Below are 17,952 nucleotides of genomic sequence, written 5' to 3' on the forward strand. Positions count from 1 at the left end.
GCAAATCAGTGACATTTGCAAAGACAGACAGCACTTGCCAGGACCAGTAGGAGAAATTGTTTGGGACATTAGGGCCAAGACTTTATGGAAATACACTATATAATTTTGCATGTCATTTCCAAAGACTGTAGGCAGAGTGAAATAAGTATCATATGTAGTAGCTGGGCATGTCCAGTGGACGTAATTCTGAGGATTTTGGTTTTGCTGGCTTTGTATATGATTGAATGTAGTTTGGAGCTGAGTTTTGAGTCAGGGTCTGATCCTTGCACACAGCTACATCCAGCTTAAGGGCTAATTTTGACTTGCAGACCCCTCAGTTTTGCAAAGGGAATGCAGCCTCTACAGCACTGACAACTCCTTAGGAAAAGAGTAGGATAAAGGAAGGACAATTAATAAAAATAAAATAAGAGTTTGGAATCAAGAACGGGAAGAACACACACATACCTTTGTTCTGCTGATGGCGCTCTGCCATAGGGAGATCAAGGCTGAGACCTACGGAATTCTTGAGCTGGACAGAACTACTCAGCCTCTGATTTAGTGACTGCAGGGCTTCTGTCTCACCGCAGGATGTCACCCTCCACCAGTTTCACTGCAGCACTCAGCTCCAGGGAAAAGGGAAAAGGACTTTCTCTTCTTCCCTAGGAATGGAGTCGAGCAGTGGAGGAGGATGGAGTGGAGTGGCTGAAGAGGAGGAGAATGAAGGTTTGCTGCAGCCTTTCAGCTCAGTGTTGCTGAGTAGTTTGCTGCTAAATACACACACACAAGCTCTAGGGACTGGTTACACCGTTTCCCCTCCACAAAAAGCTTCCCCCCATGAAAAGCTTCGAAAGAAAGACAAAGCAATCAAGAGTTTAGAACCAAATTTTATTAAAGAAAAACCTGGAGTGCAGGTTCTCAGGACAAATGCATACCTTTGGATGCAGTGGAGTACACAGGTACGTATACAGTAGTTTGCCTGCTACATGTTTGGAAGCTGAAAGAGACCGTGATAATCTGTACTGCACAGTTCATCACCATTGTTAACAGTTGCCAAAACTTGCTTGTGGATCGCTAACAGATACTTGGTTATGAGTGTGCACTACATATTGCACAAGACTTTTTGATTATGCTATTTCTTGTGCAATTGAATCACAGTTAAGTGTTACGTCAAGCATATTCAAACATATATTTGTTTCTTTTTCTCAAAAACAGCACGTCACTACAAAACTGCCATTAAATGTTACATATTTACAAAAATATACAAATAACACTTTTCCCCATTTATGACAATGCACCAATTATGGATTTATTTCATTCTGCACTTGAGCCCTGTTACTGTATACAAAGTAACCTGCTTAAGGTCAAGGTCACCTGAAACAAAATTAGGAGAAGGCATGTTCTGTTTTCACAAATACTAGAATGTGCAAAGGCAGGAGGAGAGGGCTGTGTGGTCGTGTATGTTAAAGGTAGGGGTTATAGAATACTGGTGACTGCTAAGAACCCTCACATGGAGTGCAAAAACTCCTTAGTCAAAAATCCGGTTGGATACAGTGTTAAGATTTGCTGACCAAGCAGTTATAAAGCAGTTTAAAAATTCACTTCTACCTTGGTTGTAATTACCTTACATCTATCCAAAGAACTCTCTTGCTAGCAGTGGGAACCAAATTTATGGTGAAAATCAGTCAGTAACTTGTGTAAGCACAGGTGCATTGAGAAGAAGACTGAATTTAACCTGCAGTCGCTTTTCAAATTCACCATGTATGAAATTCTGTAACTCAGAACAACACTGAGCTGATAATGTCTGTGGAACTGCATGGCCATAAGTTAGGGTAGAATTTGGCCATACAATGCCAAATAAATGATGTTCCACATTAACAACAGGGTAGCAAGACACGCTTTGTAAATCTTCACAAGGCATATGTCAAGTTTTTATTTTATAGGCTTTCATATACTTACCAAGACCTGCAGCTCTAATTATCCACAAAATATTAATTAGGCTTAGTTTAATTACCATTTTTTCCCTTTTGTTTTCATGGGTAGTGCCAGCAAAATCTATATTTATCTATCTGTATCTGAATTAAGAGACTGCACCTATCTGTGTTGGAGCAGCCACAGATGCACTGTAAATAAGCTGGCTCCCATCCTTTACTCTTAAAAGGGAAAATTCTCCCATTCCAATTCTCATCTCTCCAAATATTCCTCTAATCTAGGATGAAGCAATATTCCTAGTGCTGCTTCATAAATACAGAGCAATTGCACCAAGGTAATTTTATTTAGGTGAGGAAGGGCAATATCTGAAGCCTCCTAAACCCACACTTGCAACGCACTAGGGCAATATTCTTTAAAACCACCTTCTGCAAAGAAACCTATCAAAGTTTAATGGAAAGGTAAATCACAGGTGCTGTACATATTTGTAAAAATAAGTGGTAAGTAAGACATAAAAAGTGGAAGCTTCCCAAAGCACTCTGCTAGATGATCAAGTTTCCCACCCTATTCCAATCTGCTATTCCTCTGCTAACTTCTTGTATTCATTTTTCCTCAGCCACTTGGAAGAGGATGAAAATTAGTTAATCACCTTTTAACATCAACCCAGTTTATTGGCAGAATGATAATCAGAGAAAAGCAACTCAGAGAAGACTGGGATCAAGAGAGAATTCAAGTACACTTCTCCATTTGATTATGTTTTCCCTCCAGAGCCTTCTGCAGTGCAGCAAGTGCAACCCATGACTTTACACCCATGAGGAAATAAATCACAGCCTGTCAGTGACAAATGGAAAAAAGGATCTGTACTCAAAGGCCTGGTGTGTATATGAAATGGAGGAACTCTCTGTTCCTAAAATTAAAATTTCTAGTCACATGTTCAGTAAATTCCAGTCACTGTTGTTTACCCTCAGGAATACTACACCAGCTCCATTCATCTTCTTTATACATTATAAAATTACAGCTCATAGAGGCATTCTAGCAAATTACATTTAAGCAGTATAAATGCAAGACACAGACTCTATAAAATAATTCTTTTCCCTTGTCTCCTAGCTTAGTGCTGTGCTAGGGAGGAACACCATTAGTAAATGACCCACAATCATCTGGAGCACACGTACAGGCATCTCAGCTCTGAAAGCAACATCTTTTCCATGCACCTCAGGTGAGATGCTGCTGCAGTCAGATCTGTCTTAAATTATAGGCAGAGATGGTGATAATTTTGCATGTTTCTTGTGCTGCATCACTTTAGGCCCATGGTTTAAAGTCTCTGCATGCAACCAACAAAATAAAATCGTTGCCATTACAAAATTAAAATAAGCTTCAAGACTTAAGCAAAACAAAATCAACAACATGTGGTAAAACCATACACACTGCTAACATTGACTTTCTCCCTGCATTTCCTTGTCCTGTTTAGTTCTGTGCTCCCTCCCACATCTCTCTCATGTACACTCCCTAAGACAGGCTGAACCCTTCCAGGATACTGCTGAGCTTTTCAATGGTTTTACTCCCATTAAATTCTCCAAACTCCTCCAGCATGATCATTCTGCCAAATCCATCTGGTGACTTTGCTTAAATTTGTATTTTATGGAATTTGAACCCAAGCCATTTTCCCTGGCCTCTAGGAGAGGTTTCATACAGACCCATTCCATAAACCTGTCAAGTCAAATTGCTCCCAACCCTCTATTAACAAAGAATTCTCTTTACTTCACCTATGCTTCAGCTTTGGGTTGTAACAATTTCTCTAAAAGACTGTGTCTGAGCTTGGGTCTCAGCATTTCCCATGCTGGAATACAAATGCATTACAGTGGTCTGGCAAGGTGTCTCTACCCAGCCCTGCTGCAATTCTGTACCTGCCAGAGTCCAGGGCTGGCAAAGCAAGCCAGCCTTTGCTGTGCTCCAGGAATCTCATAGGAACACCATGTCTCAGCCTGTAACCCAGAAAGAGGCAGAGAAAGATATCTGGGAGAAAACAGATAACTAACTCTGCCAATTAAATACATAATTTCACTACAGATCATCAGCAAAATCAATATATACATTGATGAGAGAGGAAATACTGGTTTTTACTCTTTCAGGGAGTATAATCCTCATCCACATCTCTCTCAAATGAGAAGCATGTGCTGTCTGGGATGAACATCTGAGAGAAGTTCTTGAAAAGTAAAAGATAAGAGTTCCAGAAAGATTGAGAGAAAATAACGGCCAAAACTGAAGATGAAAGGATTAAAAATACTAAAGTAGGAAAGAAACTGAAAGGACTGCAGTGACACAAAGCACAGGAAACCTCATTGACTCAGATAATGCAGCAGAGCTTAGAGAGGAGGCAGGAATGGGGAAGAGACTGTGATTCTTCTGGGTACCAGTTTGGACACAGTAGGGTGCATATCCAAATAAAAACACAGACAGAAACATAACACAGAACAAAAGGCAAGGAAGAAAAAGTGGACTGTAGAGAACTGTCATCTGGAGAAGCCAGGCAAGACAGAGCCACAAACAGAAGCAATAATGAAAGAAAAAACAAAGGCTACAAAAGAAGAGGTGGGGGGGAAAGGAGGAGAAACAGAAAAGAGTGGAAATTCAGGCTTTTTTTCTATAGTTTCACAAACTACTTGGCAAATATTTGGAAGCATTAAACAATGCAAGTGATTTAATGAACAGTTGCTTTGCTACTTCAGCATCTCTAAAGATTAACCCCAAAGAGAGGAGTGTATTCACAAGTAAATGGAGCCTGTGAATTTGGGAATTCCCTGGGCATATTGTTTTGAAAATATTCTATAATTTTAACCATTTCAAAGTCCTAATGTGAATCTACAACATAGAGGTGGTGTATTACAATATTCTCCTTTGGACTAGTTTTACCATTTGCAAACTGCCTATGTGCAGGTTGCTGATGTTTGGGGTTAGGCTTCTTCTTCACAGTCCTTTCTATTCAAAATACATAACAAAAACATCTTAAAAGCCACATGGATATAAACCTGATGTTTTCCTGTATGAACTGTCCTCATTAAAAGTATCTCTTTCACCATTTCAGAAAGATTTCCTTTTTAAACCCTTTAAATCAATAAGCAGTGTGAATTAATACTTTTTCTAAAAAGTGAATAAGCCAATTCATTTGCTTTGATCTGCAGAAGCAGACACTGCCAGTAAGAACTAAATATAAGTATCAAAAGCTGGCTAAAATTAGCAGCAAATAACATAGAAATATAAGACATGCTAAGAAAGTTATTCAGAATGCCTGGCCTTTCTGGTGATTAATATACTTATTATACCATTAAAAATACATGAAAAAAGGCATATTATTTAAGCAGTGCCAGGTACTGCTAGTTGTATTATTGCTGCTCAACAAGGCTTTATGTCCACTGTATTGCAAGTAATTATTGTAAAGATGCAAATTCTACAGAAACTCAGAAATCAAGGCTGATCAAGACAGATGAAGCTTGTGTGAAATGGAAGTGTTGTAAGAAAAAAATATTAAGCAAAATTACTTGTGTGAGGGAAAGAATGCACTTCCTTTCATGGGCAGTAAATGTTGGTTCTGAAAGAAAATCAATCTGAAAGAGAGGCAAAGAGTTTGCAATTAAGGGTATGTATTTTTAGAGATACTATTAGAAAGTATTTAATGCAAACTATAACAGCTCTTTGATAAGGATTTTTTCACACAGCTATGTCATATTTCAGAGTATATATTTCTAATCTTTCCAGTAATTCTTATGTTAGATACCATCTTACAGAAGATCATCTCAGCTACCAGCATATAAACTAGCTGGAAACAGTAATGCTGACAAGCTTCACATAAGGGAAAAAAAGGGATGAAAAGAATGCAAGTCATACATGGCTCCACAATTCATTGTTGAAGTAATTTGCTACTCCATTTAACAGGAAGAAAAAAGCTGGGACTGAAGACTTACAGAAATGAGATCTCATATTAAAAATCATGAAACTAACTTACTGTTCATATTGATTTCAATGAAAAAATATTCCAAGAGGATGCATTCTTTAGCCTCCAGAGCAGCCTGAAGTACCATTACAGGTTCTTCTTTCCCCAGCAATATACACCCTCTCTGCTTATGCAGCATACTTGAAAAGAAGGAACAAATAAGAACTTTGCATGACATTCCCATCAGATTTGGGAAATGGGCTGTTGTGGACTTTATGACCCTTCTGCAGCCCCTCCAGTCTGAACATGCACACACAACTGGAGGCAATGCTCCTGAGGTGATCTGTTGGTAGAAGGGTTGGCTTGGGACAGAAGATTAAACATTTCAGAGGGCACAGCTTGGCATTTCCCAAAGACTGCAAGGTTAGGCTATTAATTACAAAAGCTAACCAGGGGTCTGAGTTATTTGTCACTTTGATGATTATAGTCTAAAAATAAGTCAAAAAACATTACAGGAATAAAAATGCCTTTAAATGGCACTGAGGGGGCAAATGCTAAGATACTGAAAGGAAATACAGAACATGAAAATATAAACTTAGCACTAAGAAATTATCTAAGAAGACCTTACTTATAGTGAATTAAATGCCATTCTAATGAAAGTTTTAAGTTTTCTCAGACTAGCACTGGCTATGTGCCAGTCTCTTGAAGAGAGTTGTAGAAGCAATGTGCAACTGGGACTAAAACAGAGAAAATGAGCCAGGAAGCAGCTTTTTGGATGGACTTAAAGGACAAAACAAAATCTTGCAACTTAAAAATCAAGATTTATAAATGTAAATACTTATAAATTTCATCCTGGTGGAAATCCAATATTTTGAGAGAAATTGGCACTTACTTTCATCTAAAATGCTGAAATAAAAATGAATTTGAAAACAATACAGTGATATCAATCAATATACAATAAAACAACTATAATAACTCCAACTGGCAGGAACTGTGCAATGAAATAAAATGTTTAGTCTCTCTTTTCCCCCAAAGTCTCATCAATGAAAAATTACAAAACTCTTTTAATAGGAAACATAGGAAAAATCCATGACTGAAATTGCCATTGATTCTATCTATTTAGGAACATTGATTTGAAAAAACACTAGAAATTCAAAACTTATCAGAACCTCTGGTTCATCATCAAAAAGCTACTGCAACTGAATGCCTGTATTTAATTTCTTATAAAGATGTTCTTTTCCCCGCACATTTCTTTGAGCATGTATTTGTGTAAGGAGGATGGAAATTACTGCAGTTCCATTCTGTGGACCTCTATTAAAGATTCAGCATACAGTAGTAGAGTGTCCCCACTAAAAGAAGGTCTCTGGACTGAAAACACAGCTAACCTTGATAATCATGTCAGATAAAACCTGCTTTGCACTAAGAACTAGTAATGGCAAAGCACTGGTTTGTTCCTGTCTACAGGACAGTTAATTAATAAATCATCTACTTTATACGAATAAACAGTTTACTCCTCATTACATCAGTCATTGAAAGAAGAAAACTCATCAAGAAGGATATAATTCAATGAGAATATCATAAAAGAGTTCCAAGAAATTGGATGTGAATTGTGAATAACAACATCTCGCCTCAGCCTGATACCTTCTATTTCTTCACAGGCATTTCCACCACCCTTTTCAACAGAGTACAAAAATATACACTGGTTTATATTGCTTATATAATTGAAAAATTAATCAACACTGTGTGCATTTCCCCTAATTGTCCTCTGAGCATTTCTGAGTATGTTACATGGAGGCTGTTCCAAAGCCATATAAAACATTCAATGTCAAAAGAGAAAGCAAAGAAAACAGCTGTAAATCTTGATGGTTCTGTTAGAATGCTTCAGATCACACTGCTTGGAGCACTCTAAAAAGTACAAAGTGTTTTTGAAATTGTAAATACTTTAGATTTCAAGAAGGCAAAAAGAGGCCAATGAGGCCAGTACACTGCCAGATTTTTTGGATTCAGTGTAGTTCAATATCACTGCTGATAAATATCACTGTACCCATTTTTATAAGCTTTTGGATCAAGTAACAATGAAGAGAAGTGAGTTGACAATTCTAGTGTGTAACAGCAAAATCACAGCCAATGTTGCAGTGCTACCACATAACAGTTGCAATAGCAGTGTTTCAATAAAAGTACCTTTTCTTTCCTTTTTTACTAGTGAAGCACCTTTTTTGGATTATACATTTTTTACATTTATACATAATTGCAGCTGGTTTCAGTACAGAACTTTTAAGATCAGTGATAATTTCAAGTAAAACAAAGAGAGTTAAACATAAATTAATAATTTATGCTCACAAAATTCTTAGGCTCTGATGATCCTGAACAAACAGTAATTAATTTAGCCTCACAACACCCCTGTGAGGTAGGTAATTATTATCAGACCTATTTCATAGGTGGGGAAACTGGAGCACATACAAGGGAAGTAGCTTGCTCAAAGTCTGGGTACAGTATCCAGGTATCTGACAGTCATCTTCTGCTTCTTAGCCACCACATCACCCTTCCCCACTAAAAAACATCACTAAAAAATGTACAAATACTGCATGAGTGCATGCACACATGTGTGACTAGCACTTGTGCATAGAAGCAACTCTGTGTTTCTGAACACCCATGTATCAGGATTTTAGATACATATAAAAGATAAAGAGTGAAGATATCATGGATGTGGTGCAAGAGATTTTAGAACCAGCGCTAGTGAGTCTTTTCATACAGATAAACCAAGACACCATGAATGAGAAAATGGTAATAGTACTTTCTCAGTTTTAAAATAATTCATTTTAAAGTTATTATTGTGAGGAAATCAAAGGCTTCCTTTATTATCTGCTGGGTATTAGTAATACAGTTATGGCAATACAACACATCTTTAGAAAACAGTGTTTTTAAGACATGACAAACCAACCTCACAGGAGTGCTGCATGAATCAAATTAATAGGCATCAGAAAAAATTATTACAGGCACTACATTGTGCTAAGTGTTAATTAGAGTATGAAGCAGTTAAATATTTTACCATGTTCCAAAAGACTCCTGTGATCAGAGACACAAATCACCCTGAATTAAATGTATAAAAGTAGCTGTTAAAGCATAAATTAGATGTGTGACCTTTGCCAATCAAATTAACCATGTGAGAACAACCCCAAGCTGGAGCTTCCATCCCATTCCTTGTTCATGAAGCTGGTTTGCCACTCACCTGCCCTATACAACAACCTATTTCAGATTTATTTCACAGGAACAAGTAAGATGTTAGCAGTTTTATTTTATTCTCTGGTCCAGCTCATTTCCACTAGAAAAAGCAAGAAGAGCTGGTGAGGAGGGAAAGCCCCTGGTGCAATGATCCCAAGAGTTTCCAATTCACAGCATGTTTTGTATATGCACTTCTCTTCAAGAAATCCAGACTCAGATACATTTAAGACCTTGGATTTCCACAGTCTGGCATACAACAGTCAGCCAGGGAATTGCTTCTCTGTTAATAAGTTTACATGGCACTATACAACTAAATAGGCAGAAATTTTTCAACTATTTTCGTAATTCGTTTCCTGAGCAGTTTGCAAGTGCTTTTCAGAATCTTCACTCTAAATTTTCCACCTAGTTTCTTACTTAGAGTAAGTTTATAATCTAAATTTTCTTGTGCTTTACACATACATCCTATGGGGTTCATGAGAGCCTACAGTACTACACTGAATTACTACATCCCAATCTGTTGCATTTGATGATAATATGCTCTGTATTCACAGCTACATGGAAGAATGATTCCAGTGCATACACTGATTTTAAGACAGTTCTTTCCTATTTGACTAGTATTCATTGTTTTCTGTTTGCATATTCTGGACAATGAGCTATCTGTATCCTTCTTACACAAGGTGGTGTGCAAGCTTATCACTAGCATTAGTATGACATTCAGTGAGTACAGAGTTATTTATTCTCTATCAAAGGCAAAAAGTGAAGAGATTATATAGGTTTCTGAGAGAAGCATCCTAATCCCAGGCAGCTGTGATACACACAGGATGACAGACATTTAAACTCACCACACTACTCTTGTTTTCCTACATGGCTAAAATAAACCACAGAGAAAAGACAAGAAGAGTGTGGATTCACTGCATTGCCATTCCCTGGGGATGCAGAGGATGAGAGCAGGAAACGCTGAGCCAACTGACAAAACTGGGATTAGGAAACAAGGACCTGACTCACAAGCCTTTCTGCAGGCAGCTCCTCCAGAAGCCCTTCCCCTGCCCTCCCTGCAGAAAAGGGACAGTGGTGGTAGAGGCTGAGACACCCTGTGGTGATGGGAAGGAAACAGGAAGCCCTAAATCCCTTCACATCATCCCATGACCCTTTGCATTGTCAAACCAACCCAAGCAGCAAAGGTCAGGTTGGGGTTTGCCCACTCCTGCCAGCAAGGGCAGATGCCAGAGGAAATCCCAAACAGGGATGCTGTGGGAAGGAGAGGCAGTGCTACCCAGCCCCTCCCAGAGCAGAGCTCTGACCCACCCAGCACAGCTGCCCTCATAGGAAGTTTTAAAAAAATAACCATACAAAGAAAGCTGCATAAAAGAGGTATTTACACTCTCTGGAAATTTAAAAAGAGTCAGGCCACCAGCCTAGGGTTTAACAGGATAACTCATCTGGCAGCTGCCATCATCCTAGAGGGGCTCGCTCAGGAGAAAAGAGCAACTAAAATGACTGTCTGCAAGTGAAGGCACCTGGTCTGGAATAGCATCAAGCTGGTGTTTTTCTTTCAGATGTGGTGAGATTGGGGGAGATACTGGTGCTGATCATTTGTCAGGACTTGCTAAACTTACAAGAGCATTATTGTATATTACAAGATATCCTAACTGGCATTTTACTTCTTTTACTCCTCAGAAGGGCCTAAGACTAAATTTGTTAGATTGTCTCACACATGTTTAAGTTAAGAGCTTGTCCAAACTAGGAGTGCATTTGTCTCTCGCTCAGTCCTTCTCCAGTACAGAAACACTTGGCCTCCTAAAAAAATTGTCATTGTGATCAACCAACCATCTCTTCTGGTCTAGTCACTTGTGTAAAAGTCACCTTTTTGGGCTGAAGACTCCCAGCCTTCCACTGAATACCTCAATTAAAAATATAATTAAAAAGTTACAGTCAATCATTCTGAAAATAAACATAAAGAAATTGAGCATATACAGAAAAGAAATAAGGTGGCATTGAAGGTGCCTAGGGCTACAAATCTGCTACTACAGTTTGAGTTTCAATCATAATGAGTTCCCAGGCCATAGAGTGAATACCAGACACGTTATCCTTCACCCTTGGCAACTGATGATGGATGCTTTTTTCCACAGGACTGATAAGAAACCTCCTCTCCATCAGCATTTACAGCCATATTTGCAATTTTGGGACATCACCAGGGAAAAATAAAATGGTACAGAGAAGAGTCTTTCGGTTTTTGTGTTCAGCTGCAAATATCAGCTAACCAGGTAACTGTGCATCTCTCTGGAGTTGATGCTCAAAACCACGCCTGAGTGATTGCCTAGGAAAATACAAACAAAAGGCCAACATTAGTGCATTTCAGGCACTCCACAATAAATCCCCCTTTTATTGCAGAGACAAGTAAATTGCATAAGAGAGTGTCTTTATCAAACAACAGGTCAGGTGAAGGTTGGTGCAACAGCTCCATGTACCTGCAGCACACTTTTGCACAAAGCTTTTGCTCATGGTGGTGGTTTTGTGGTGAATTCCTAGGGTTTCTATCCCAGTGACAGCATAAGTTGGTTCTCTTTGTGGCTTATAAAGGTGTAGTTGTCTCGAGGGGTGCAGGTGAGGGAGGAGAATGGAACCTGAGGCGTCCATTCGACATGCCACTGACCTGGGACTGGACACTGACCGGCATCAGCAATAAGGGAACTCTGTAGCTGCTCAAGTTGCCACTTCTCCCAGAAGGAGTCACTGCAAGGTAATGGTGTTGAGGAGTCCCAAGGTGGGGGTTGCGATAAAGTAGGCAACATAAAATATATAGAAAACAAAAAAAGTGGATGGGTGAGTCTGGAAATACTGTACTGTGGAAATTCAAAAGTTATGAGAAGAGAGAGAACAAACAGAAACCCAGGCCTGCAACTCCCTGCTGCGCATGGAGCGGAGGCGGCTCCTGACATCTCCCAAGAGGGAGGGAGACAGCTCACCAGAACTAGAAGGGATCTCCATAGCATAGGAACCTTCTGCAAATAATGTTGTAAACCAGAATTTAATATAAAGCAGGGATTATAACAGGCTTCATACTCCAGCCAGATAAAATAGAGTATCATTAACAGGAATATGTTCTTGGCAGTACTGAGCAATACCGGAGCTAGTGGAAAGTATTGCAAATAACAAAACAGTAGAGCGAGCAGGAGTGTAGTTTTATGTATTAAATAACATCTTCTGTCTAAGCTGACAAATATGGATGATTATGATCCACAAAAATGAGCTTTATACACTCTCCTGGAAAGTCTGCTGCTGCAGACAACCTCGCTGAAGCACAAATCACCTCGAAATCACATTTACATTCTTATGTCATCAAAACATCATGATCTTGTACTCTTTAAACAAAAAATAATGCTCTGCTTAGGTGAGAAGATTTTTGTTTTCTCTGAGTGACAAGTGCAGTGCAAGAAGAGATTAATTCTAAATGTTATAAATCAAGATAGCATTTCTTTATTAGAGCATCCAAAGCTGCCTTCTTTCAAATAAACCCTGAGAGATTTTCCTATCATTAAAAAAAGCTAAGCTTATGTACATTACTAGAGGTGTTTGAATGCTCCACTTCAATAGGCATGTCTGCAAGGACTTTGTTAGCATTCAGGTTCTCCTCTAAAGACCCTAGAGACAAGATGACCAAACAAATTTAACACAGACTTTGTTTTTGCAGGTTTGTTTTTTTTGGTTTTGGTTTTTTTTTTTTTTGGAACTAACTCTGGTAAATTCAGGAGAGCAACAAAGGTTGTCTTGCAAAATCAGAATGAAAGCAGTGATACACAAGGTTGTCAAAGAAGAGATAGAAATACACAAAGCAAAGCAAGAGGCTGGATTCTTCCCTTGTGTTCAAAGCTAACTCCTCCAAGAACCTAGAAGCAGCACAAAGTTCAGCAAATGAAAATAAAGACATAGACAACAAACAAAAAGGTGAAACCCAAGATAAAGAAATGTCAGATCAGGTTCTGTCTTGCCCAGGCTACCTTGGGTGCAGCTAACACACATCTTCTTCCTTGGGGTTTATTAAGATATTATAATTGCCTTTCACACCATCAAACTAATGCTACAAATCCCAAAAGCTTTGGATCATCTGATTTATTTTCACAAATTTCCAGAAATGGAACTGGGTGTTTCTAACATTGTCCTACAATTTTCAGACTGTGACCTGAAAGCAGTCTGAAGACGATGTATTACAGATCAGAAGTCCATGTTGCATTAAAACTAACCACAGGGTGCCAGGATATATATACTTCCACTTGAAATCATTTGCACTGAGAGATACTTACAGAAAATTTCCCTCATGGGTTCTTTAAAACCATCTCATGAATTCTAGAAAATCAACAACTAAATTAAGGAAGACTTATGATACTTTTTATACATGAACAAATTTAATGTTTCTAATCACAAAAACTTTAAATGCCAGTGGAATATAAAGGCAAAAAAAAAACAATGGATCCCCATCCAATCCATCTGAAATCACAGAAGCATTGACTCTACAAATCCTTCCAGCCTGAACTCAATTTTCCACTAATTTAGGGGATTATTGAGTGAACTCAAGTGTTGCACATTATATCCCATTCTACCAAATATAACTTATCTCCAAAATTGTCCAAGTCTGTCTCCTGACACTAACCTACCATCTCTGTACTCATGCTCTATATAGCACATCATCCATACATTAGCCTGCATCTCAAGCAAGCCAAAAGAAGGTGATTGAGATAATCCCTTGTTAGTGGTGTTACCATTTACATCTTCTCGAGACTGAACAGAAAATGAAAAAGAACTAAAATGAAAGCAAACATCAATTTAATGAAAATGTATAAGCTAAAAACGAAGTTACCTCTTGCGTTACCTAGTGTTTGAGAGTCCAGATCATCATCAATAAACTCCTCACCCTGGATGATGTTCTGGGTGTCCTCACTGTGATTAACAGGGCTTGTCATCTCCTGCTCTTTTTCGTTGTGCATCTGGGCGTAGACATTTCTGCCTGGCAGTTTCCTACAACGGGACAAGAAGAAAAATTTGGGGATGGAATTCTTTTGTGTCACACATACACTGGCATCAGAGCAGAGCTCCAGCAGGGCAAAGTTGTTCCAGAATAAAAAATCATTACGAATCCCATCCTTCCTTAATTTTGTGATCACAACCTAAACTTATGCACTCTTTGTTCTCTGTCATAGTTTTATGTACCCACCTTATCAGGATCTTCATACTAACATAATATTTAAGCATCCATTTCTAAGTTTAACAGACAATGAGCAACATTGAAAAAAATTACTAAAGCCACAGAAAACCTATCTTAATTATTCAAGCAATAAAAGGGCCCAGTGGGTGTTCTTTCTTGGCCCCAGGTGCCTTCACATACATGGAGCTGGGCTGCAATCATCATCACATCTCCCTGAGCATGTGGGCTGACATTGAAGTGTAATGTTATCAGATGGCACTCATGATCAACCAGGATCAGGAAAAAAAGTCAGGAGAAGTCCAGGAGATAGGGAATGGAAAGGAGCAGAGAGTGAAGAGCCAGAAGGCCAGGACCCAGGGATAAGGAGTGAGAAGGTAAACAGGCACTGATAATAGTGCAAGACAGGGGAGGCTGGTTAAGGTAAGCAGGCAGCACTGAAGGAGACAGTATAAACTTGGGACTGGGAACTTATGATTTAGACAAACTCTACAATAATTCACTCACTCTGGAATCTAGAGAAACAAAAAGCATCTTATTAAATGCCTCTAATGGACAATTAGCACCATGGCTGAGACTGGCTTACGACTTAATATTGATAAAAGGTTCTTAACTAGATTAATTTAAATTAGACTTTGTAAACTCAAAGGGAAAAAAAATCAAGGACTGCTAGCTTTGCAACAGATTTTATGGTTTAAACATTCCTCAACAGCCATACCCTTTGTGCTGTAGCTGTGTTCACCTGCAGTCTGCTTAGGCACATGAGTACATCCTTTCCCAAGCACCAAGCAGACACTTCAGATTAGGGAGCTGCAGGCTCTGAGCTCCATTTCCTACAGTGCCAGAAGCTGCTTGACAGCTTGAGCAGCATGACAGCAGATCATGGCTGTCAAAATCTGTGCTTAAAGCCAATTATTACAATGGGCAGACAACAAGAAGGAAAGGAAAAACAGGGTTGAACAGCTGTGGTTTTTGTTGAGCCCCTTTAGACAGTGAGAAAATAGAAAAATTGACACTAATTTTTAGGCATCTGTCTAAAAGCAACCATCTCCTGCTCCATACTATGGCAGCAGTTTAAAAGCTGGATAAATACACAGATTATTTTTTCTAGGCTCTTGAAGATCTGTTTTAAATGCCATTTCACAAGAAGGTTTCTTTAGCAAGGGGCACCATTTTAGTTTGAGATAAAAAAAAGTTACTGCAACAAACTATTCTGAAGAACAACTTCCATTGCATCAAAGTAATGAAAATAAATGGAAATTACAAAGAAACTAAAGATGAATGAAGAGAGCAATCCAAAAGATAAATTGAGTCCTATATATCTACACAAACACACATATCTGTATAGGTATGTGTATACATACACACACACACACACACAATTATATCTCTAAATAAAAATTAGGTATTTTATTCCATTATTTATAAGCAGTACAAAACCAAAAGGAAAAGAACAAGGATGGAAAGAAGGTCTTATGACACAATATTGTGCTATTTATGATCACTCAACAGGTCTGAGGGCTCCTCCAACAGAAATACACATAAAGCCAAGCCCTGCATCACTGTCATTATATGGATTATAAAAAGCCATTTTGCAAGAGGGAAGGACATTCTTCATTACCAAAACAAATACATTAGGTAATTAATTTTGATTTTTTTTCTCTAGGGCCAGTAACTCCAGACTGTTTTTTAATGTGTCTGGTAATGAAACTGGTCATGTGGAAAACTATTCCCTCAATCAGACCTGCATCAAACCTGTCAAACTGCTCACTTTCAGTCCACCATCAAATGCCTAAGGGAGACAAAACCCAGAAGAATGTCTCTGTAACACATCTGCAGAATTAGCACATATGTTTCTACAATAATTATAATAACCTTCTCAGAACTATTTCTGACAGATTAGAGAAGCATCAATGGCATTATCAAAACAATTTTGACATAATAAAAACGTTAAGCATCTCAAACCCATATGGCACATCAGACCTTTGCAGTCAAGTAAAGTGAGAATAGTTGCTAGTGTGACTGCTGCCTGGACCTGTGTGAAACCAGCTCAACCAAGTGTGGCTTTGGTGTCAATCCTGAGGCTTCAACTCACAGCTCCTGCATGACTTCCTAGTTAGAGACAACCATGAGCATAACACATACTAAACATGTTCAGGAAGAATGAAGAAACCTCTCAAATTCACAAATAACTATTAAATGTGTTGTTGCTGAGAGCATTTCCTCATATTCTAAGAATAAAAAGATGGAAAAAAAAAAGTGTGAGCTGTTATTTCTTGCTTGTCTTCTCTTGCCCAATTCTGCTAAGAACAGATCCCTTGGGGAAGGTATAAAGCTGAGGTACTCAGTACTTCCACACTTTCCATTGCTCCTCATACTTACATGGGAAAGACTTTGAATGGACTGGAGGAAGGAGAATATCACAGGCCTTGAGAAGATAAGGACTGTAAATACTAGACCTTTTATACACTACAGAGAACTCTCTGTGTTTTGTATTGACTGAGCTTTTTTCAAGAGGCATTTTTAACACACATGCTGGATATTCTGTTTGCAAGGGACAGCCACACTGTGGGATGAAATAGGATGTGGATTCTGGAGCTCACTAAAGATGGGCCTGATTCTGGCACTTTTGCTTCTCACTGCTCTAACATGCAGGAAGGAGGCTGCTACCCCTACTTACACAGAGTAAAACTCTAGTGTACCCTGATGTGCTTTGCTCTTCTTCAGGAAGCAGTTATTGCTGAGTCCAGCAGAACTGTTTGAAGTAGGCAGAGCTGAAATTCTTGGGTCTACATAAAAGACCACTGCGAAAACATGACAAGACACGAAATTTGACCCAAGAGATTTGTATCAGCAATAGGAAAATTGAAAGCACATTTAGAAAAACAGACAAGGAGATTATGCAATAGTTTCTTTGGGGCTTTACTCTTCATCTGCAAAATGCATGTGCTTAACATCCATCACTGGAGACAATTAGCTCTACTGAGCAGCACTCCATGGTTTACATTTTCAGTTCTTTTTGTTTTTCCTGTAACATTTTATTTCCATCATGAAAAAGAAGAAATACTATGCCTGCTTTGAGGACCATAAAAATGAGCTAGAAATGTAATTCTGCACAGCACTACTTAAGAATATCACAGCACATGATTTTCACCAAGCTCTCCAGGTCCCACACCTTTTAGAAGATATTCCAGGAAGTACTTTGTTTTCCTTCCTTTATTCACAAATTCTAATCAATTCATACCCCAAACTGTTAGCACTTAAAAATGTTCAGCAGGAAGGAACAGCAGGAGGGGGATGAGATATTGATTCCTACTCATTTAAACTCTAGTTTATTTGGCTTTCAATTCCTTCTTTGTGGAAAAAAAAAATTGCTTGCCTTTATGAAACTTCATTTATTTTCCAGAGGCTTGATTAAAATTCTGCTTAGTATAAAAAAATACGAACATATTCACATGGCAAAGAATATGGAATAATGTAGCATTCTCTTGGAACTTAAATAAAAATAACAACAATAATAATCCATTAAATAGAATACTTTATTGTGGTGTTGACTTTATTATGTTTGGATTAATGTTCAGATGACTGACTTCTTTGTGCTTTAAGGCACTCCTGATATACTCGCCTCTTTCATTTCCAAAATCTTTTCTGCATGCTATTACTTTGATTTCTGAGGATGTTTTTACAAAATATTATGGAA

General features: G+C 38.4%; 1 protein-coding gene across 5 annotated transcripts in view; it reads right to left on the reverse strand.

Annotated features, from left to right (window-relative positions):
• Window positions 1-867: 867 nt before the first annotated feature.
• SORCS2 (sortilin related VPS10 domain containing receptor 2) overlaps window positions 868-17,952 on the reverse strand; it is a 530,132-nt gene continuing 513,047 nt past the window's right edge. For 2 of the 5 annotated variants that reach the window (XM_079307022.1, XM_079307026.1), the window contains exons 26-28: window positions 13,911-14,068; window positions 11,709-11,788; window positions 868-11,372 (exon numbers count right to left, since the gene is read on the reverse strand). In XM_079307022.1, the coding sequence (XP_079163148.1) occupies window positions 11,349-11,372; window positions 11,709-11,788; window positions 13,911-14,068 (262 nt within the window). In that variant the 3' untranslated portion in view covers window positions 868-11,348. The remainder of the gene's footprint in view (window positions 11,373-11,708; window positions 11,789-13,910; window positions 14,069-17,952) is intronic. The other 3 variants (XM_079307023.1, XM_079307025.1, XM_079307024.1) reach the window with 3 other exon arrangements.

This window comes from Erithacus rubecula (genome assembly GCF_903797595.1).
Source record: "Erithacus rubecula genome assembly, chromosome: 5".
In the NCBI taxonomy this organism is placed as follows: Eukaryota; Metazoa; Chordata; class Aves; order Passeriformes; family Muscicapidae; genus Erithacus; species Erithacus rubecula.